At 43.4% G+C, this 23,627-nt stretch overlaps 1 protein-coding gene across 1 annotated transcript; it reads left to right on the top strand.

Annotated features, from left to right (window-relative positions):
- Nucleotides 1-2,058: 2,058 nt before the first annotated feature.
- On the top strand, nucleotides 2,059-2,548 carry T265_13034 (hypothetical protein; the record flags this gene model as incomplete). Its single annotated transcript, XM_009166826.1, is given in 3 exon segments — nucleotides 2,059-2,156; nucleotides 2,189-2,355; nucleotides 2,364-2,548. Coding segments are annotated over 3 exon segments (450 nt in total).
- Between the last annotated feature and the right edge of the window lie 21,079 nt (nucleotides 2,549-23,627).

Here is a 23,627-nt window from a genome sequence, read left to right as displayed (position 1 = left end):
TCAGCTCGGTTTTACCTGAAGATCTTCATGTAAAACCCTCCAAATGCGATTTAACGTTGAGGTGGGATTCACTTCAAAGTTTCTACTTTCAAATCTGTTTTTTTCCAATTTGTCAATAGCGTTATTTAGCATAGCACATTATAGACGTATTTGTTTTCCAAGTAAATTAGGCAGAAACATGACTCCTCAGAAAATGAGTGGCTTAGATCTAACTCAGTGGAACAGAAGTCTGCTCTTCGTGTAGAGCATGGGCCTGAAATGACGCGGAACTGACCGCCACTTGCAGTTTTGAGATAAGAGTACCACAAGCGGCAGGAGATTGGGTGGAAGTTTGCTACATCCGCAGGTAATTGATAAGCCAATTCTGGAACTCCGAGGTTAACCAGTTAATAAAATCATATATACGTACATATATTTAACTACTTAGCCTTAAGAACATAATATTGGTTAGCATGAATCGGATCGAGTTTGATCGAAGCATTCCAAAAGGAAGTTTTACTGATATGCAAATAATCTGATCAGCTAACCTTCCAACAAATATTCAGTTTTCTCTACCGCAGTCATAGAAAATTTAAATCGTTTACTATGATCACTCATCTAAGCCTACAATGCTTACACCCCGCCTGACATCTTACAGACATGGAAAACGTTATCCACTCTTGTGGGGGTCATTCTTATGTATACAGGCTTGAATTTCAAAATGAAAACTGTGTTTCAAGATTATACCTTAAAGCGTAATACAATTTGTTTTACTCACTGACGTAAACTTGCTGTTTATATACAAAATAACGGTACGTCACGCTGCAAAAGGAATTTTTGGAATTCGAGAGGTTGTTTTGTGTGACATGTGACAAAGGCAAACCCTACCTCAGAGAAGATGGTTCTGCGCATACAGTTCACTACAACTTCATGCCACAGACGTATAGAAGTTTCCTTGGTTGGACTTTCCATCACAGATATTCGCGAAGCTGCTTCCCCGGGAATCATATCATTCCGTTTTTGCCGTTGTGTTTATATGACAGCTTTTTGTTTTGGCTGTTGAGTATGGAAATGGAGGTCAAGTTTCCAAAGTGCGGCTAAGCGAAGCAAACCAACGGCTCCTGCAGGAACTTTGTGTAGGCAAGACTTGGTTTGTGCAGGCGAATGGATAAATTCCGCTGCTGATAGTATGCCGTATTCAACTGGACAGAGACCAGACATCGGACATCAGTGATAAATTTTCGGTGGTCAAACTGCATTATGTGAGCTAATATGGTGCAGTTCAGTCGCTTTTCCGATCCTCTACTAAGAGGATGCAGATAGTAATTCCCAAAAATTTCAACAAGATGCTTACCAGTATAGCTGGTTTTACAACAACGATTATGTATGGTGTTGTGCAATTAGGAGCAAGACTAAATTTTCAAGGGTTTTGATAGCCCACACCTATATTGGGATTTCCATGTGCCAGGAGGTAATGTGGGTTGATGCAAGGACTAGTTCTGATATCCTTACCAATCCACTAGTCCCTTCGAATTAGGATGAATCTGGCATGGCACATTTAGAATTGGCGCTGAATGAGACCCAGCTTCCACCGGTTTCAGACCGCTTTCAAGCCCTCTGAGGCGGCTGAAGTTACAATCGCGCCGAAGCAAGTAAAAGAAGGCCAGAAACAGACTCTGGAGGATATCTTAACCCATTTTGCTTAAGCTAAACAAGAAAGGAACACCACAACACTCTTTAAGCATCAGTTATACGGTTTTGCGGAGCCGAACGCCATATGGATCGTCTGTCAGGAATCTAGCAATTCGGAGGTGAATCTGCACAAGAAGCACACGTTGCATTGGCCCCGGTTGATACACGATGTCGAAGTCGATAAAAGGTTCGTCATGCATCGCACGAGCAACATGTCAGTCAGTGAAGTAAAGCACTTTCAAGAGGGATCAAAGGCTACTGAATTTGCGGATACCGTCAGCAGAACGACTGGTTCAACACTAAAGCCTCCCTTCATTACGAAACAGCTGGAAGAAGTCGGTTTTCTGTTAGACGATGAGGATGATGATTTTATCTTGTAGTGGACTGATGCAAGAAACCTACACGTTACGCTTCAGGTTGGTCTCTCAGGCATCCGTGGATAATCAGTATCCACATCGAACGATCCAGCGAATGCACTTGCACCTGTTTGCGACATGATGTTGACGGGGTAGTGTAGGTCCCCAAGAGCTCCCTCGGTGCTTTGGGAAAATCCGGTGCTGACCCTTCGGCTCCTTTACTTTAATGCCATGCTGCAGCCCTACAAGCCTTTGGATACGTCTTGGCAAGCAAGCGTGATCATAGATTTGCCTCATCACCAGTTTTGTTCCACACTAATCCTTTGCCGTTTGTAGCTGTGGCTGACGCAGTAAAACGAAACTATGTCTACCGCCAAGGTGTCGCCGACGCTGGATTTACGAACGGGGAGATTGACCTAAGGCGGAGGAACATCGAAGTATCAGGGGACACGACCAAGAAAGTGCCTGTTTCTTGGCAGCACGCTGTAATGCTCCCAGTAGGAGATCCAATTATTGGTTAACTTCCCCTGGCTAAACCATATCCAGCCTGTGTCATTCTTGTGCAAGATAATGTATTTCTCCTGTCTCTTACTGTCTGACTTCATTTTTCCGACATAGTTTTGTTCATCAGCGTGTTTAATACTTGTCACGCTCTTTAAAGGATAAATTATTGCTCGCGGTACCACCGAAAAATAGCTGGCAACTATGTACCTGAGGAGCCAAAACTAGCTTTTGTTGTCCGGATCAGTAGTATAAACGGGATCCACCCCCGGCCTTGAATGATTTTACAGCTGCTTCGCCTGCGGCAGACCAATAATGGAATGTTTGTACGAATTAACAAGGTTACCCTTATTATGTTACAGATTATCAATCCTGCTATGGGTTATCCATCCATCAAGATTGTTCGGCAGCTTTTATACAAACGATGTTACTGTAAAAATCACGGAACCCCTCAAACAATCAGCAACGGCTCAATACAACGGAAGCTTCAGTGTTACGGGATCCTGTACGTGGGAGATCTGATACACGAGATCGTCAAGATGCAGAAAAACTTCAAGCCATCAGATGCATCTATCCATCAACCCATATTGCCTCCTGGCATATGGAAATCCCATTATAGGTAGGGATGTGGGCTATCAACCCTTTGGAAATTTAGTCTTGCCCCTATTGCACCACAGCATGCAGAATACCCCTGATGGATACCCTAATGAATGAATTCTTCCAGCTCCCTGTTCTTCAACCTCACCATGAAAACACCTTTACCTAATGGTGCCTGAGACAAGTCTGAAGTTACCCTATCTTTCCAACAATATGGTCCACCGCTGAATAAGAAATGCGCATTCCGTCTGCGCAATTTGAATAGCTCATGCGAAAAATTACTAGGAATTCTCATGTATCTCTGAAAGCAAATAACATCAACTCTCACTCGCGAAGTGCCAAGCGACGTACGGGGAACACATCTGTTGCTGGCATGATTGGCCTATTTAAGTAAGTCAATGAATGGAATATGTTGCAGGCGCCATCACCGCTAAAGCGCTTCCAGTCTGTAAGTAACATCTTAGTGTGCCAGTTACCACATGGTGGTACGGAGGGCTGCATACCTTTGGGAATGGTGCCAGAAGACTGAAAAAATTAAGACGTTTCAGCAGACGGTAAAACCGCTTTACGATAGTCCAGTTTGGACTTTTTTGGTCATATATCGTAAGCTCTATCTATTCTAAACATCTCAGACATTTAGGAGTAGCTTTCTTCCTATCACTCAATTTGTTCTCCTTCCGTTAGCCTTTTCTGTCATGTCGTTTACCATAAACAAAATATTTGTCTGGTTTCCACATTTATGTTGCTTTCATCTTTAAAGTATTTACTTGCTTATATGTGTACCTTGTTTATTATACAACTGACCTGCTTACACACCAACCAAAAGAATCAGTAAGATCTTATCTAAAGTTGTGAGATGCAGGGTCAGAAACGGGGACTATAGAGAACAGTTTGTGAACGTAGATGCCAGAAATGTAATCCACTTTCAAGTGTGTTTGCTGTCCATTTTGGGAAGCCAAATCTAGGACCAGTGATAAGTCTACTAATAAGTTGTGTGAGTAAAAACTGGTGAGCAATATGGACGAACAGATTTAGATTCTGAGGAGAGTTTGAGGGAAAGTTTGAGTGCGTTTTGCACTCATAACTGATCCCTTCTATTTTGACCGACCGCGAAGTCAGCCATCCGACACAAGTCACACATGATGTGTACTAAGCAGTGGTTAAAATTTCTCTTGTGGCTGTTTAACAGTATGTACCGGATTAACATAATGCAGGAATGGATAATAACTTGTCACCTGTAAACATAAAATCATGACCAGCGATCACGACATCCGAAACATTCACGATAACTGAGAATATGTCTGAATGTTCACGTCTAGCTTATAGAATATTTTGGGTCCGAAATGCAGACCATCCGTTTAGGAAAATATTGACTTCAGCAAATAAAGAACAGCTGTAGAATGAAGATGCACTTTTCATAATGTTATTCTGAGAATAACTTTTATTTAGCTTAAAAACTCCTTCACGAGAAAGAAACTTTTTCGCCCAAATACTGTAGTAAAATCTGCCCTCCAAATATGAGTATCGAGAGCGCTTGACGCTAGTATTAATAGACTGCCATCAACATGATAGCCAAGGTTTCTAATGTCCAAATATGAGTATCGAGAGCGCTTGACGCTAGTATTAATAGACTGCCATCAACATGATAGCCAAGGGTTTCTAATGTACACAGAGATAACGTGCGTCAGAAAATCGTAAATGTGCGCAAGTTGGTAAATTATTTTGGAATAAGGTGCGCGTTTTCGTTGATGCCCAATAAGGATGAAACCTTTACACAGTGTTTCCCGGCTTCCCTACATAATTGCATGACGAAATTTCCAGTGGAAATTTCATAATTTCTTCGTACTGCTAGCATACTTTGTAGTAACTCGTTAACATTTGGTTGTTTCTTGAAACAAACATGACTGTCTTGTTAGGCGCAGTAGAGATATCCGTCGCCTTACTAAGTTATTGATTTTTTCACGAAAGTGTTGGTTGATCAGTAACATTGTATTTAGTGACTACGATTCGGTTGAGTATTTAGTAAACCTAGGCATTCGCTGCTGAGCATCAGCTCGGCCTTCACAGCTAATGGGATAAATCACATGACCCGGGAAGTATTAAGTCCCCCTCTGTCTTTAAACTATTAGTTAGGGGCTTCTCTTCACGATGACCTCTCTCAAGTTCTAAGAGGCTTTTCTGGTGAAAAATGAGCATCATCTAAGTTTTTTAACATAAAATGGGAAAATTACCCTCAACAAACGCTTTGTGACCTCCATGCAAAGCGCCAAAAATGGTTTAGATATTCATCGCCGGCAAGTTGAAATTGCTTGTAAATGACGCATGCTTCCCGACTATTTTGTGCAAGTATAAACACCAATACTTACAGGCATGCAATTTATCGGAAGCAAACTTATTAGGTCATATAATACAGGAAAACTGCATCCCCGAACAGTTTATTCGGAAAAATATTCGAAACAAAGTGACTTAAGCGTTTCTGTTAAGCACCACGCCATCCGAACAGCCTAAAAAAATGAGATTTGTTGAAAAAGTGAGCAAACATTTAGCGTAATGCGGTGTTCACATTTTGAACGAGATCATGAAGTGTTACTTTTCTTGCGTTTTCCTTGAATTTCAATCAGCTGTAGCTCTCCAGGGTTAGTGAATTGATCAACAAATCAAAACAGCGTTCAAGCTTCAATAACTCGGAAGAAAAAATGTAAGGTCCTGCAGTTTTGACCGTTTTGCCCTTTTTCTGTTATTTTGACATCGCCAGGCCATTATTGTTTCCATTTGTGGAGTTGCGTTTGGAACTCACGCAGAACGTGTTATGTGATCTGCTTATGCAGGAATCACTTTCGGCCCCATAAGTTGTCGTTAGTCGGATGAAGTTTATCCACCCACTATTTTACAATGCTCCAAATATGGTAACTTTAGTCAGTAGCCAGTTGCGTGTTTACCCACAATTTCTAATGCGCAAGTGTTGGCAACCGACATTTCTTTGACCATGGATTCAAATAATTAGGTAAATATATTTGCGGTATTTTTAAAGTTTTTGCTCACATCACCCTCTGTCCTGGTAACAACTAGAGTTGCGTACCCTTTTCAAAAATGGGAAGGCAAATTCGACGGTATATAATCTAGTACTTACCGCCTGGTAAGTCGAAGTTAATTACAAAAGCGTGTTGCGGTCTAGACATCCGCAGATTGCTTTGTATTATGGTATTAGTAGAGTACCAGCAAGTTTGCAGCGTGTCTAGATAAGGATAAAAATTTTGAGCAATTTGCATAAGTTGCGGAATCAAAATTTTCAGCTTCGTTCTAATCCCACTGATAGTTTCTTAACAGAAGTGTGCTTTATTACAAACTGTGTTAAGGGATGGTTCTTAAAGGCTTATTAGTGCTAGAGTACAGTCAGCTATTCGACAAAAAACAACTTCCAAAATCTACTGGTTGTATGCAATTTCCGATAACCGCCTGCAATTTTGAAGCGTTTTTGATATACACTGAGGACTTATTTAGAACAATACCAAATTCGAATTGATGAGCATATTTCCGGCAAGAAGTTCTCATGCCATATAGTTGTTTCAGTCTTTTCGACCATAATACTTGAGGAAGTCATGTCAAAAGTTATCCGTCAATCCATCGCTGTTCTCAAACAAGCTAGGGGTAAATTAAAGAGACTACAACTATATACTCTGGATATTTCAGCTTACGGCGGAAATGGAATTTTATACAGTTAATCTGGCATGAGCTGGATTTTACTAGGGCTCTTCTCCAACACCCATATTTGAAGATTAAAGGACCATTTCAGTCAAATAGGATTATCATCATCAGAATAGCGACACTGTTCAGTGATCACGCACAGCTTTGCGTCAGCAATCAGCCAATGGATTCTTAATCTATGGTGTGTATCCTCTTGAAAGAAGGGAAGAAATGAATTGGTTAGGTAAGTTGTCCGCCCTCGCATTTTACAACAAAGACTCCTCAAACCTACGAGGAAGTGCTTTATCAAAGTCAAGTGCTCACACAGGCACTGCTAGTGCCGACGCTGTAAATCCACGCTCAAAAAGGGTAATGCGTGTGATCACAATGGTACTGTGCTTTGTTATTTATTTTTTGAGGGATATGGAATTTAGGCTGACGGCAGAGCTGCGATTAATAGGAAAATATTAAACTGGAGGCCAAAATAAGATTGCATTTTTGGGGCGAAGCGCTGTAATAAATGAAATTGTGATACTGTATTTATTTAGCAACGTTAAACAAGTTTTTGTTGATCTGGCTTGCAGATATTCGCATTAAAGTCGGTCTTTTTTACTCTAGTTCTTCCGTTTGACTAACGTACGGCTGAGGTGAACTATATCGCGACCGAAATTTCGCATTACACGGAATGAAGCAATGAATCCCCCTGCAGGGATGCCTACCTCGTCTGTAATTTTAACGGCAGTAACTTTCTAAATGTTACAAAACCTTAGTTGTGGAATGGCGCTTAATTAAACTTGTCTTATACAGCTGCGCGCACCGGTTGCTTTTAAGAAACACTGTCACCCGGGCTGGTTTATAAGTATATAATAGAGAATGTTGCTGGAATAACTGTTCCAGATTTGTTATTAGACCTCCTAAAAAAGGAGCATTCGCAATAATTTGAAAGCCTTGTAGTGGGAACGAAAATCTAATTTTTTTTTCATTGTTGAAAAAATTCTAGTACCAAACTGTTATAAGAAAACCAAATGAAGCTTTCTCCTTCTCTGTGAAGATAAATCCTCTTCCAAGGACGTCCCAAAATAAGAAGAGTCGCCAGTCAAGCTAGTCATCTGTGTCTAAAAGTTCAGCCTAATATATGTGGCTTTTAAATTTTCATGGTGCACAGCAAGTGCCATCCAAAACAGTTCCGTGCAGTTAAACAGCAAAGTGTTATTCAATGGGGTTCTATCGAGTGACACATTGTGTTGTTTTTTTTGTAGTAACTTTGGAACATTCAAGATATCTGAGTTCCTGAAGTGCGAGTAAGAACAAACTTTTCACAACTTTCTAATTTTTTGTAATGTTTTTCAAACTTTGTGATTTTTAAGTGCAGCTGTTTTCCATCATTTGGAGCCGTGAGCAGTGTGCATCCCACAAAACTCCAAGGCGCCATGAACCTGCAAACATCCGGCTGGTAGTCTGAACACTTAACCGTTCGGGCTTTAGTGACCAGTGTGACTGAATTACAATTAGATAGGATACAGCGTCAACCATTGTTCCCTCAAGGAAACCACCTCAAGTGGTCAAGCATTGACTGGTACTTCGGTTGACAACTTCTTAAATAGAAGTTTCACTTGTTTTGTGGATTAACCTTGGTCTGATATATATATATATATATATATATAGATCCAAATGCGTGCCTTCAAATGCGTGTAAATATACCCTAACTGCGTGTCCATTGTGATACCTACTTGCGTACATGAAAATTTGAAACCCAATTTTCCACCTTTCTGAGGTTTATTTGCACTAGTCATTCTAATAGGAATTTAACAGCAGTTTTATTCCAGTCTGTGCGTGACACATCTAAACCATATGAAAACTGCAGCATTCATTTGTGACATCATTTAGTCTACCTTCCTTTTTCTCAGAATTGGTGGCAACCATTTCGTCGTTACACTGATAATTCAGCATTTCAAAACCCCGTTTAACAGCCGGTTCGAATTCGATCAAAAATCGATAGCATTAAAAACCATGACATCCAGAAATACATCTTCAGGACCAAAAACAACCAAACCTGGGACTTTCCAGTTGAAAACCTCGAGGAGAAAAATCGGTTCGGGGAAACGATACCATTCAACGGCTGTTATCACTCCTTCGAGTCCCATGTCTGCCAACTCTCAGCCCTGAAAGTTAAAACCAGTACAAGATACATTGTTGTAACTTGCTTGTTCATCACGAGTCAAGACATAATAACAGTGATCATGGTTGTAATTTCTAACTCTTAGACTGTCATTCACTAACCAATAGTTCCGGATACAAGCTGTCCTTTAATAACAGTTGACCTTGATTTCAGAATAAATCATCTCTCATTTTCCTAAATAACCCTTGTCTTATTTTCATTTTCGTTTTGATTTGAGTTTGTTTTCTCTATATCCACATGCCTTCAATCCCCTTCATAGTTGTTTTCATGCTCGGAATTTGACCGCCTTCACTGCACATCAATTGTAGTCCTTCCTCCGGTTTCACGACGATCGCTGTCAAAAGGTTGTTTCCCTTATTGCACCTAGTCCTTCCATTTACAAGAAAACAACTGGCGTAAACAAAAACCTAGTCCTGACTTTTCACTTTGCACAAAACATCCAAGTGATAGTTCACATAAGTCCTAGCTTCCATATGTACATCCCCGCAACCACAAAACTTCCTAAATTGAGGTTTAGTCGCGACCAGTAGTAAGCTACTCTTTATGTACAGCGTTATACTTCAACCAGGGACTAAGCTGATAGTTACAGCTGAGATTTGTTTGGCTCCATGCCACCTAAAGTAGACCAGAATATCAACGCAAGTATTTGGCAGACAGAAACCGATAAGTAAGTCGATAATTAAATAATTTATAGGGTTGTAATGATCAAGTGAGTAAAACTGGAGAGTGTTCATGGACTCTGCTTTTGGTACCGGAAAAAGTGAAGAAGCAGGAAAGATCTAAGTTATGCCAAAAGGCTGCACGCATTATAACAAATTTGTGGTTTGACTCATATAAAGCTGGAACAAAATGTGCATCGTCTCATGTACACATATGTCAGTTCGAATATATACGTGCTACTTGCTACGCCTAGCTGAATTCCGAGTTTCCAGTTCGTCTGGTTATACCCTTCATTAATACATCTAGACGTCGCGATTGGAGCAATCCAATACGCCTGTTAAAATGGAACCATTAAATGTTAACTCAACTGCGCAAAAAGTATACGATTAATTGTAACGGGTTGACTTATGGTTTCTTGCAAAATCCGATATAGATGACAATAAATCCACGGCATACTTTCTACATTTCGTTAGCAAGCAGGTGTACTGATTGATCAAGAATCCAGTACATCCTGAATCTCTAGTCGACATTTCCTACAGTGCATTGAGGAAAAAAAATTTGCAGCACTTCAAACCGATTAACTTTAGTGCATCTGAAAAAGCTAGGTTGATTATGCTGACCGGCTTTCATTCTCAATCGGTTCATGATTTTGAATGGCAGTTGCAGACACTGGCAGACAAATGAGATTACGGTGCCCTACTAGAAGACCAATTGCGTGATAGACTGGTATTCAACTGACCGCATTATAACAGAATTTGCTGTTCTGTTTAGGTAAAAAATTTCAGACTATTCGGAAAATATGTGAGCGATATGAAAATGTGAAGCATGTAACGAAGACATATTAAGAAGTGTTGTTAAATTCATCATCATCATCGTCGTCATCGACAGTATGACATTAGTTTTCAACCCCGACGCTTCGCTGTCGTACAAACATGATATACTTGAAAGCCTTACTGGTCCTCCAGCCATAAAAAGACGTTGTTTGCATTACTTTTTCATCTTCAAAATTCAGCCACTTTCTGTCAAACAGCATTCGACTATCAATACGACCATAATTCTCCCACTGGAATAGAAGCAATTCATAAAGAGTATGGCATACGGGTGATCTGCATTTACCATCGACTCTCAAAAGCGAAAAGTGGTTATTCTCAGGCTCAACGAGAAGCATTTGCGAGATATTGGGCTGTTAAACGGTTCCATAAGTATCTTTTTTGGATCAAACTTCACCATTGCTACTGACCATGAAGCCTTAAATTTCTTGTATCTTCCTACAAAGTCCCTAGCGAAGTCATCTTCTGCTATGATGCAAAGGTGGATGACTGCACTGAGTTCGTACACCTACACGATCGTCCATGGTAGTGCAAAAATGATTCTCCATACCGATTCCATGTCCAGAATTCCATCATGCGACTCTGATTCAAACAATTCAGATTGTTTGTTGATTCAACTATCACCAATCAAGCAGCAGACAATTTTTGCTGATACTAGAGGGTATTTTGATCTCTTTTATCTGCGCCGCAACATGTAATCAATGAGTTATCATTCCACCGACACCGCGGATGGCTGCTCTTGCATATTCGTATTTTGGTCATCTGGGTGTTGGCAAAATGAAATCTCTTGCACGCATGTCATGCTGGTGGCCGGAACTACATGCTGACGTAAAGCATACTGCTAAACATTGTGTTAAATACGCACATGAGATTCACAGCAATTCTTCACAGTGGTATCCGTGAAACATTTCAACACGTTCATGCTGAATACTCCGGTCCTTTTCTCGATACACACCACGCTTTAATTGTTATTGACGCGTATTAAAGTTGGTCCGAAGTTTTTCTAACTACTTCTTTAAATGCTAAATTCATACAGCAAGCATTTAGGAAAGTAATCAGCCACGAAGGTGCACCAACTGTTTTGGTCACTGACAACGGCACTGTAAAATTCCTTGAAGAATGATTAAACGGCCTCGGATGTCTACATCTGTTTACTGCTCCAAGACATGCCCGGTCAAATGGATTTGTTAAGAGTTTTGTGTGAATACTTAAATCTGCTATTAATTTATTCTTTCCCACTTCTTTTGTGGAATTAGACCGTTTAATTGATAATTTTCCAATGCGATACATTCATTCACAGAGAAGAATCCCACGTTCCATTTTAACTCTCGCTCATTGCGTACCAGTCCTGACTAGGCCCAAACGGTGGACGTTACGTTTTTCAAGGGCTACCGGCCTGCTACCGGAATAATACTTTTATCAAATGACAAACGGATTGTCACAATTCTTGGTTTGGATTATCTCTATCATAACACATTGACCAGATTGAGTTCAACACCAGAGGCCGGCCTGTTAACGGTCCTTCTGCAGTTTTAAATCCTAATGAATCCTTCGTAGATGATCTCATTGTACCCGAACAAAACTTTATCCCTAAAAAACATTCCACCCGTGGAGAATGTGAGGTTGCTGATTCGAGAAGATCCGAATGATTACGATCAAGACCACCACTAAATTATGAACATCTACAAGCTCATTCAAGGTGTGGCGGATGTGAATAACATGAATGATTTCGATTTTTTGTTGCGCTTTCTTGATGAAGTTCCTACTGGTGCCACATAACAGCAAGTGTTTGAGCACATGATGATAGCAAACGGAAATCTGCTGCATGTTCTAGCGTGAGAGTCATAGTACCTGGGAATTCATGTTACTGCGCAAACTAAGATATTCAATGCCTCCGTTTTCTAGATACATCATGATGACATAAACTTACTAGACTAGCTGTTTGTGTCACTGATAGGAAGCCAAAGGCCTCTGGTGTTTTAGGTATTTCAGAAGATAATCTGCTCTAGGCAAATCGATTGGTAAATCAAGTGAAGAATAAAACTGATGGAAACTCGGAAATCATGTCTACAGTAATAGTTCTAAAATGGGCAATATAGGGATGAATTGTTGTCCGTTTCATCAATATTATGATAAAGCTTTGTCACAAAGTCAACATAACCTCTATCAGTAACACAAACATTACTCTGATCCTGGTGTGCTTGAATATTTGTATATCAATGCCAGTCTGTTCTGTGGGTATAAGCTGAATTATATTGTTTTCATTCACCCTTAGTGTCACTGAAATCTCTGTGGTTTTGTTTCACCTTAAACTGTTGTCCTCACGTACAAGGGTTTTGATTCATACATCGAAATGCCGATTCGCCCGAATTTAGAGTACAAAACGCTGAAACGCGGCACAGGAGACGGCGTCCTCTCCGGGCATACAACTAATAATTCGGATAGTGTCAGCGAGAACCTAGCCGACAATGTCCGAATTCACAGGCTCCCTCCTTGAACACTATGAGAATCCAAAGACACGCGCTCTGAAGCCAGAATTGTTCGTTTTTTTAACCGTTATGAGGTCGGCCTGTCCACAGATTCCTCCTGCAGATTCCTCCTCGAGCCAGCCGGCATCAGTTGTTACATCTGCGCCAAACAAATACAAACCAAACTTACTTAACCGCCTTACCGTCTCTCGTGACCTCAGCATGAAATCCGACAAACCGCCTTGATTTATTCACTTCCAGTCTTTTCATCATTATCAGCGTTTACTGGGACATAAACTGTGATCTATTGAGTCCCCCCAACTCACTAGCAGATCGCCTCTCTGGTCCCTCTGCATCCAAAAATAGTATGTGGAAAGGTACAAAACTTGCGATTTCCAGACTTGAAAAATTGTTTTTCCTAGGGTGTAGTGCACTTATGCTGATTACTTGCTCTATTGCAGTAGTTCACCGAGCACGTCTTCCTCCTACATCTCTGTACGATACCGTGATTTGTTACCTTACATATTGGACAGATATCCAGGAGAAAAATGAAACACAGGCGGACCACGTCAAAACATATGTGTATGAGCAACCACAGTGGGAGGCCACAGAATGAGTCTAATTATTTAAAGATCCATGTTTTTATTTTGCAAGTAGTCCCACACAAGCACACATTTGTGCCTTTGTTGGTGATCGGATGGCTCAAGGAACGTTTCAAAATTTCAGCAGCAGGTTTTTCCATAATGCAAACTTACAATTTGGATATCTTATAAATATATGACCAACTTATGAAACGGACCGCAGTAAGTTTGCCCTCCCTGTCAGAATTCTGTTACCTTTTTCGCTTTTCAGTTCGATGCCTTGTATCCACGGCGGCACTAGCAGTGGACAGAAAACTCCCAACTGAGCATGGTGCACATTTCAGTGAAGAAAGCGACAGACTTAAGATTCAAGGCTTCCGCCCCTAGCTAATAGGCAGTGTAACTTCCAAATTTTTCGGCGTTATCTGACGACGTTCCACGAAGTTACCAATCTCAGTCGCAAAGTATAATGGGTAAATAAGATATGCCAGTGCACATTCATAACAAGCCCCCATGGTTTTCGTCCACGTTCGTCACCACAGTCAGGCTCAAAAAGAACGGTACACCGTTTGACAAGAATGTAATCTCAAATAAAAGTCAAATAGCAACACTAGAGGATACCACAAAACCGCCTTAATTTGCAGAGTGCCAAAATAATAAAAACAAAGAGAAGAATTTAGAAATGGCCTACTACAAGCATCCTGGAAAAATTTGAATGATGACCGGCAGCATGAAGTATGAACTGATATTTTGGCGCTGTATTGTTCAGTGTCTCCACCCTCTCATAGAAGTGGTCACGTGCGCCCCATTCTACAGAGAAGTTTATTTCCAAAAGTGATACAATCTAATGACGATGGGTATCGCGGCATAGACGATGGTTAAACAGGTATGGTGTGTCAGTAGTAGGGCAGGAACTGTGACGAGAAAAACTGAACTTGTGACGATAAGACCAGCATCGATATGCACGCTAAAAATAAAGCTTGACAACTTTTAACAAAAATTGGCCACCCTTGTCAAAATAGGGTAACCGTGACCAGTTGAGTTATCATTCCAACCCATGTATAGCAGGGTAAGAATGACAGATTTCACTAAGGCTGAGTGTAGAGGAAAGTGATTTCTACCATAAAAATGTATAGTGGTTTGAAAGATGATGAGCCCTTTGGTTTTAAGCCGAGTGAACTGCCTTTGATCGGACTTGTTGTGGCAAGCAAGATGTTCCAATTGCGTAGAACCAGTCGGTCGTTGAAGGGACAACTGTACTGATGAACAGAATGGGCAAACGTCACACAGGAATAGCCTGTTGCTCGAAGTATCATCGTAACTTCAGCGGAATGGGACGGTCTTGTGTGCGTAAGTAGCGGGTTTGGTGAGAAAATAGCGGACGTACAGGGAACTACGGACAGGCCTCTATGTTCACTATGGCATTCGCAGCACGATTATTGTGATGCCGTACTGTGCTTCACGGATATCTCTAAGATAAACGTCTTGGGTGAATCGACTGAGGTTATGAAAGTAGCTGGGAGTGGTCGAATAATGAGATCTTTATGGAGCAAAACTATTCTCGAGTCTATTTAGAGTGTATTGTGGATCGTAAGCGGATTCTTAGGATCTAGAAGATGCAGTGAGTTAGCCAACTTAGAATGGGAGATCGAGAGGCTGAAGGATTATAAAGGGATATAAGAACGCACCATAGTTAGCAGGTAGTCTGTGGCCTGAAATGGGCGGCAGATGGGAGCATTAAAATTGTTAACCACCGTAGTTACACGCCAGTGCCAGGTCATAAAGATGTTGCTCATTCTACCGATGGGTACACTAAGAAATGACGACAAGCTACCGGAGTGGGCGGATGTGGAAAGCTTCCACATGTAAGACGGTGCGCCACCTTAGTCATAAACCTGTAGTCGCCCATGATGCTGGGTAGGAAGTTTAGAAATATGAAATATAAGTCTGCTGGTCGTAGCATCGTCGTTTGGCCGTGCGTGTCTTTAAAGCTAGCTCGAGAGAGTAGGTAATTACTTGACCGATGTTTTGGGTGGTGTGAAACTACAATGTAGGACAGCGTGTCAGGTCACGAATGCTGTTAGACAAGCATTCACAGACAGCTGCTAAAGCTTTTCAGTAATATTCATTCAGTAATTGACCAAGGAAGTCGGACAGGAAAACAAGTTATTATTCGCTGACTTCGGCAAACCATAGTTTACACAGTGATATCTTCACATTCACTTCATATTTCATGCTGCGCAGAATGAGGTGCATAACTTATCCTGGAAGTTGGGTGAGTCCAGATTGTCCGGTGGTTCCGAAAATGGTAGACAAAAGGTGTGTAGTCGTTTTGTTTGTTTGGGAGATAAATTACTCTCCATTTGGTGCCTTCTTAGCCTAGGGTATAAGCCATGTGGAACGAATGATGTCCGAAGAGTCAAAGCGCTTGTCGTTAGTTTGCTCCCGATCACTTACACAGGTTAAGCTAATTTTACCATACAATAACTGAATTTCTGGATTCGTAACAGGACGCCCGCGAGATGGCTCAGTGGTTAGAGCACCAATTTATTTACCGGAAGGTCCGATCTGCCTCTCGACGTCCGCTTTTTAGACTAGAGCTAACTTGGCAGCCCCCATGCTACCATCGGGTGACATGCCAACTAGGCACCGAAAGGATGCCACAGCTGAAAGACTAAGCAGTATCTATGGCAGGCTTGAGCCAGCGACAGATGCAAATGTCGGCAGCCCGTTTTTGTTTTATTTTCTTTTCAGATCTCAGAACTTCCGAACTCGTTCTATCACCTATGATGCTATAGGCTTGGCAGGCATACGAATGCACCCAGGCGAAAAGTATTGTTGAAACCTTCCCTGTCTAACGTGCCACACCATAGCATAAATTTATCCAGCACGCATACCGCTAAATTAGCGGGGTTGCGAATCTAACAGTCTTATTCTCAGAGTATTTATTGATAAACTGCAGTTATAAGATATTTTATCCGATTTGAGTAAACGTCAGACTTAGCACAGTAGGCTGAAGCAGCGAACAGTGTGCGCATGCTGTTTTACTAGGTCAACAAAGCAACACTTTATGCAAGCAGGTCTCAAGGCGGTAAAATAAGAAAAAGACTAACTGCACCGCAATGCCTCATAAACCAACCGTCTCCTGAGAGGCCAATCTGTGCACCATGGTGTTGTTTGTGCTTGTGAGGTGAGGTTAGAAGACTGAGAAATCTAATCATATATTTTGATACGTATGCGCGACTATCAGTGTGTTTGGAGTCAGGATGATGAGCTATATTTTAATCCACTTTGTAGTTAATGGTAGAGGGATGTCAGAGTGGATTCCGGCTGAGAAACAGGTATAGGTAAGCTCGGCGATAATATACATGTAATAAGCCTTGAGGTACGGTTAAGTGTCAAATGCTGTGCAAGTAGCAGAAAGGAATATAGCGTGCGGCCAGTCGATAGAATTTTTATACTGTTGCCCATAACCAAAACTTTCTGATACTAAATGGAAAGCAACTGCTCCAAAATGAGTTAACCTTTATAGCTAAAGCAACCTTCGACGTCACAGCCGAAAAGAACTCTGGATGTCTGTATTTGTGCCACGATTTGCTCCATCACGAAAGATTCCACCTGATAGCAATGGTCCATCTTTTCCCTGAACCAGCTAAATTTTTTATGAAGGCGTAATTATTACAACACCCGGTACTTATGCCGCACATCACAGTGAATGTGTGAAGCCTTTACACTGTACCACGAATAACTTCCAAGGGATTTATCTCAAACGGTTAACTGCGTGTGTTCATTCACAACGTGTAGAAAATGTCGCAGGTCTTTGCTTACTGGGTAAGTATACAAGGCTGTCATGCGCCATCCCAACCTTTATAGCTAAAGCAACCTTCGACGTCACAGCCGAAAAGAACTCTGGATGTCTGTATTTGTGCCACGATTTGCTCCATCACGAAAGATTCCACCTGATAGCAATGGTCCATCTTTTCCCTGAACCAGCTAAATTTTTTATGAAGGCGTAATTATTACAACACCCGGTACTTATGCCGCACATCACAGTGAATGTGTGAAGCCTTTACACTGTACCACGAATAACTTCCAAGGGATTTATCTCAAACGGTTAACTGCGTGTGTTCATTCACAACGTGTAGAAAATGTCGCAGGTCTTTGCTTACCGGGTAAGTATACAAGGCTGCCATGCGCCATCCCAAATCTAACAAGCGTCTGCACTTGTGGAACTAGCCGAAGCCACAAGCATATCATCTGTCACGGTGGAAATTTGAAAAAAATCAAACAATAATCAAATTAAATAAGGCAATGCTGAATACAGTGTACCAACATTTCTGAGAGGTTAGCATGTCCAGAGTGATAATGACATCTCCATACCTGTCTACTTGAAACTTCAAAGTTTCAGAAGGCAGTATTCCGTGTTTCAGCANNNGGAGTGAGTTCATCGGTCCGTTGGTTAGCCATTGTAATAAAGTTTATTCCTGTCTCATGTGTGGCCTACCGTCAGGCATAATCATCGCGTTAGAAACAAATGCGCGATTGACGTTGGTTACGAATGTCCAGCAACCCACGGAATCGGGGCTAAAGGCCTTTCCCGGGGCAGATGAAGTCGTGTCTAAGTTGAAGCCGTCTAAATGCAATGGATCTCGAAGGCAGAGAAGACGTTATTAGAGCGCTTTTCGCCTTTTGGGGAACACAGCAAGCTCGTTACCATTTGAAGATGGCAGGCAACATCAGAAGGGGAGGGTAAAACTAAAGGATCCCGCACGGTACGTGAAAAGAAAACTGAAAATTGTGGAAAATAAGGAAACAAAACAACGCATCTGGACGAACAGCACTGTTCGTGTTACCTAGTCAGCTAATTTTTACGGTGATGTTTTGTGCCTTTAACTTGCTTTCATTAGAACATTACCTATTTTATCAATTGCATAGCCGTTTTTGTTTGAATATGAAAAACTACAAAGCACGCGCACTTGTGCCAATTCCACGCAATGCACACCTGGCCACGTCTCCATTCTGATTTCACTTGCAATCATAGAGGTCATTCGAGAGTTTCATGTGCCAACTCTGGTATCAAAACCTCTAAGACTATCTTCGGAATCTATTGTATGTAGGAACTGTTCAGAAGAAGACCCCTGGATAACCATGTTTAGATTGATGTCTGTTAGCTGACCTGGGCCAACGACCAACTATTTTCAAGAGAACAACCCTTGATGAGTCTGTTCCATCTGACCTGTTTACCATTGTATACTCAATCTAGCGATATTCTTTTTATTTCTTTGCCACATACTCCTGGTGATGTAACTTACTGGATACGTAGATCACTGCAGTACTAATACTGCTGTATGCAAAAAGGCCTTCGATGCAGAGTTATTTATCAGCTATGTCAACTGACCAGGTACAGACCATTGAACAGGGAGGCAAAATTCTCGTTTGCGTCCCGTTCACGAAAAAATGAACATCTATCTTCTCTTAAACGCTTCTCCCTAAACTTTCCTAGATATTCATTGACTGTTGCTCAAGTCCAAGCAAATGCGACAAAGCGACTCCACAAACTCTGAAACAGAACCCCCTTTTCAAGAGACGCAAATCGAATTTACAAGAAAAAACGCACTACTCACACACCTCCCCATTTGTAGTATCCCCGTAACACACCGTCTCCCTTTAAGGGTCTTTCGCGTGCCATCGATTTTTATTCCTCTCTCTCAGGTCGGCTTCAACGGCTAGCCTACTCAGCCACCGTTCGGGTGTATCATAACACTTATGAAGCTGCGTCCCATTTGCTCCTTTCGATACCCGACCATTTAGAATTGTATAGACGTTCCTCCGGCGGTCGGTAACGACAAATGGCTCTCGCCATCGAGTGCCTAGCTCCCGCGACCCCAGTTCACTCATTCCAAGATTCTGATGATCCTTCCACTTGACCATCGGGCACATGGGGAATGTTCACGCCTTTCAACTTGCAATTTTCTGTCTGGTCCTTTCCTGGACGGCGGCCAAGTTTTTTTGAGCTCCCCTTCTTTCTTCATCTAGCTCCTCCGGAGACAAGCCTGCTGCCGGCCATAACCCGATTTCTTGATCAACCGGAAGGTGCGGATGTCGACCGAACATCAGCATAAGCGGGGACTTGTCTGTGGTTGACTGTATGGAAACACGATGAGCTAGCAACACCATTGGCAAGCTCATTTCCCAGTCACTTCATTTGGCTGCCAGCCACTCCCTGATCGCTCGGTTATTACGCTCGCTTGGTCTATTTGTATGCGGGTTGTATGATGCCGTCCCTAGCCGTCTGATAACCAGCTTCTGGAAGCAATTCCTAAACTCTTCGCTCTCGAAGCAAGGCCTGTCGTCGGTTAGGATCATTTTTGGCACCCCATGGCTGGCCACGATGTGATGTATTACCACTCCGCTGATCGCCGTCGCCCGCTGATTGGACACGGCTGCCGCCCCGATCGACCGCAACAGGTGAGCTGTCATTATCACGACGTATTAATTCCCGCTGGTTGTCACCGGAAAGAGGACCATGATGTCAACGGGGTATAACTCGCCGATTTCTGAGACAGGAACCGGCTCCATGGGATGGGTTGCCACCGTCGTGCCCCCTTTCATCAGTTAAAACCACTTACAGGACATCACATTACCGACAACTCACTTTTCATCCCCTTGTCGAAATAAGTCGTACGTCTTGGTGCACCCTGTATGTGCCATCTCATGGCATTTGAGGGTAAGATTCCGCCTCAAGACACGGGATATCACGGGCAGCACAACATCCGAATCAGTGGCGTTCCAGGTAATTATGCCAGCTTCTTTCAGCTTCAGCCGATCAAACTGACTCTGGAACGTATCCAATTCCTTGTCTCCCTCTCCGTTCTCAATGTTCCCTCCATCCAACAAGGCGGCTACAACCCTTTATAAAACAGGATCCTGCCGCTGGAGTTGCACCAACCTTGGCCCCAAACATGATCCTGGGAACCTTCAGTCTCTGGTCTTGACAGCCAATCAGCCAAGTGCTTTTTCTTTCCTGGCACGCGCTGGATTGTGAATTCGTACTCTTCCAACCGGAGAGCCCAGCGAGCGAGCTTTCCGCGAGGATCTCTGTTGGTCTCTATCCATTCCAGGGGTTCTGATCGGTTTCGACATGAAATCTTTGCCCCAACAGATATGGCCCCCATTGATTCAGGGCCCAGACGATCGCTGAACATTCCTTCTCAATGGTTGAATACATCCATTCAGCGTTAGCCAGGATGCGACTGGCATATTCGATAACTCCATTCCTCTGCTTTGAGACTGCACCGATCCCGCGATCACTAGCGTCTGCGGCAACAATGAACATCTCTCCTACCCTGGGCAGTTTGAGTATCAGTTGTTAATCCAACTTTCGCGCTCTGACATGCTCAAAAGCCTCATGCGCCTCTCCGGTGTATTCAAATTTCTTGTTTTGCCCGAGCAAGTCGTACAGTGGCGCAGCGATCGTGTTGGAATCCTTAAACACCGGCTGTAGCATGCTGTTCTTCCAAGAAACTACCGTAGAGACCGCTTGGAATTGGGAACAGCACAATTCTCGATCTTTGCCAATTTTTCGGGCAGTGGGATAACTTCTCCGTGACCCAATTTGTGCCCCGTCAGTGTCACCAAACTCCGAGCAAGCTGCGTCTTAGCTTCATTCATCCGCAGGCCACCCTCCCCGCCCCGCCTCAATACAGTCTTCAATTGAACTGCCTGCTCTGGATTCAAATTGTTGTACACAGCGATATCGTCTTCCTACATGGCAATATTCTGGAGTCCCTTCGTTGAACGAGGCATCAAACTCCGGAATATGAATGGTCCCCCGGACAGACCAAACGGCATTCGTCTTAATTGATATTGGGTGTGCCCAACCGTAAACGCCGTCTTCTCCCGGTCCTCCGGAACGCAAGTCAAACACAGTAAAATACCGGGAATGCCGGAGGGACCCGGAAATCTCTGCAGCCGAAGGCACAGCCACAACCCGATTTACGGTCAGTTCAATCAAGCGCCGGAACTCCACACAAAACCTGTATTTTCCGTTCGTCCTCCTCACAAGCACAACGGGTGACTTGCACGAACTATTGGCTCCTTCGCCACTTCAGCATCTCTTGAATCTGTCTATTAACCGCCTTCCGTAGATTGAGCGGCAACGGGCGGAGGCCATAAGCCCGAAAGCGTTCTGACGACAGAGGAACTTCGTGTTCTATCCGTGGGCCTAAGCCAAACGGATCCTCATCGTCCGTGAACAGTTCGGAATATTCCTTGAGCATGGGTCGTACTAACGGTACGTTACAAGACGGAAGCTTTCCAACGCGCAGCTTACTCACGGCAGCGCCTGGATAACCTTCAAGCTTGAATGCACCATACCTTGTCATCAGCTTTCTCTGCCTTAGGTCAGTCACGGAATCCGCGCACTTGAGAAAATCCAGACCCCGAACCCAATTTGTCTGTTCTATGTCTGGGCTGATCGGAAACTCGTGCTGTACGGACTTGTCGCCTAGGCTTATCGTGTGCATTGACAATCCCCCAATCTTCAGTCGATATCCACCAACAGCTCTCAAGATCAGCGCGCACGGTCTGCATTCAGCTTGGTTCCTCCTCCGCCTCAGCAATACGCCTGCTCCTGTATCAATCAAACATAGCTCCTTCTTGATAACGGCCCGTATATTAGCTTGTGTCAGTGCGCTAATCGCGGCCCACCCGAGAAAAGAGAATTATTCTAAAATTTTACTATTTTCACGGATTCACGGATTGATACATAGGATCGAGACTTTTTCCCAAGTAACCCGTGTCGGTTTCGTTCTTGTCGTTCAAAGGTGTGTGTTCATCTGAAAGGCACACGTAAAAAATGGTTGTGGCACTGCTCTTTATGTTCTCAGCGCGGGGCACTGTGCTTGCCAACGCGAGGTTTCGCATGAATAAATGTCTGGTAGTGCTTCAAACTGGCTTCTAGAAGCAGCGTGGACAACCGTCGGAGAAAGGTCATTCCACGCAGTTGCTACCCGAAATGAGAAAAAGTTTTGTCTAATGAATATGTGTGCTCTGAGCTCGAAAATTTTCCTACTATGTCCACGCCATGCGTTTGCTGGCGGGGAAAAAAAAAACCTGTTTGCCAAGCTTTGTTCAAACAGGGCATAGGTAGGAATTAGGTCCCCTCGGAGGCGACGGTACTCCAGAGGAAGGAGGTCAAGCATCGCGAGACGCGTTTCGTAGTCCACGGATTTGAGGCCGACAGCCATTTTCGTAGCGGCTCGCTGGACACGCTCAATGTGGGTGAAGTCTTTCGTGCGTCCTGAGTAGATAATTTGGTTGGCTTATTCCAGAAGCGGTCTGACGTAGGCTCATAGAGTACTTGGGTACGGGAGAAGGTGCGTCGGATCATCCGTAAAATGGCGAATGCTTTTGGGCCTTTTCGGGTGCGGGGACACTGATTCTTCCAGCCGCCAGGCTTGCTACACATGTAGCAACGGCTCGCTCGAGCGTGCCTCCACGATTCCGTCTTTACGGCTGCAAGGTGTTCCGCGAGTCGGCCCACTCTGGCCTGCAGTTCCCCCACTGGTGAACCTCCCCTATTCCCCAGCGACTGTAACGTGGCCAGTGGTGCCTCGGGTATTTCCAGGACCAGACGCACCAGCTCCTCCACGCTCAACTGGCCAGTCGCTCATGCCACTCTCAACTTGGCACCGGCTGTACACCTTCGACGAACTGGTCGGAAAGCAACCGGGTGACGCGACTCTCGGTCTAGTCCCAGAAAAGCGCGACCAAACGACTGCTGCAAGCCGGCGAATAACACTGTCGGCTCAGGTTCAGGTGACATCCTGGCCGTCTTGAACTGCCTCGTAGCCACCTGGCCGACAAGTCGAATTCCGCTGCAAGGCCTCCTTCTCGTTGACATAGTCCACCTTCCGAGGGCATCTTCTTGCCTCACCCAGGGCCGCCTTCTTCCGACCCCTAAGGAGAGTTTGCAGCGGTGCCAACTTACCCTGGCCGGTATCCAGTCCAGCAGCCTTCGAAACCTCCTCAAAGTCCTCCAAATGAAAGGAAGTAGGCCTTCGATGCGGAGTTATTTATTGGAAGACGTCAACTGATCG

Source organism: Opisthorchis viverrini (genome assembly GCF_000715545.1).
Source record: "Opisthorchis viverrini unplaced genomic scaffold opera_v5_32, whole genome shotgun sequence".
NCBI classification, from domain to species: Eukaryota; Metazoa; Platyhelminthes; class Trematoda; order Opisthorchiida; family Opisthorchiidae; genus Opisthorchis; species Opisthorchis viverrini.
This window is presented reverse-complemented; position numbering and strand designations above follow the sequence as displayed.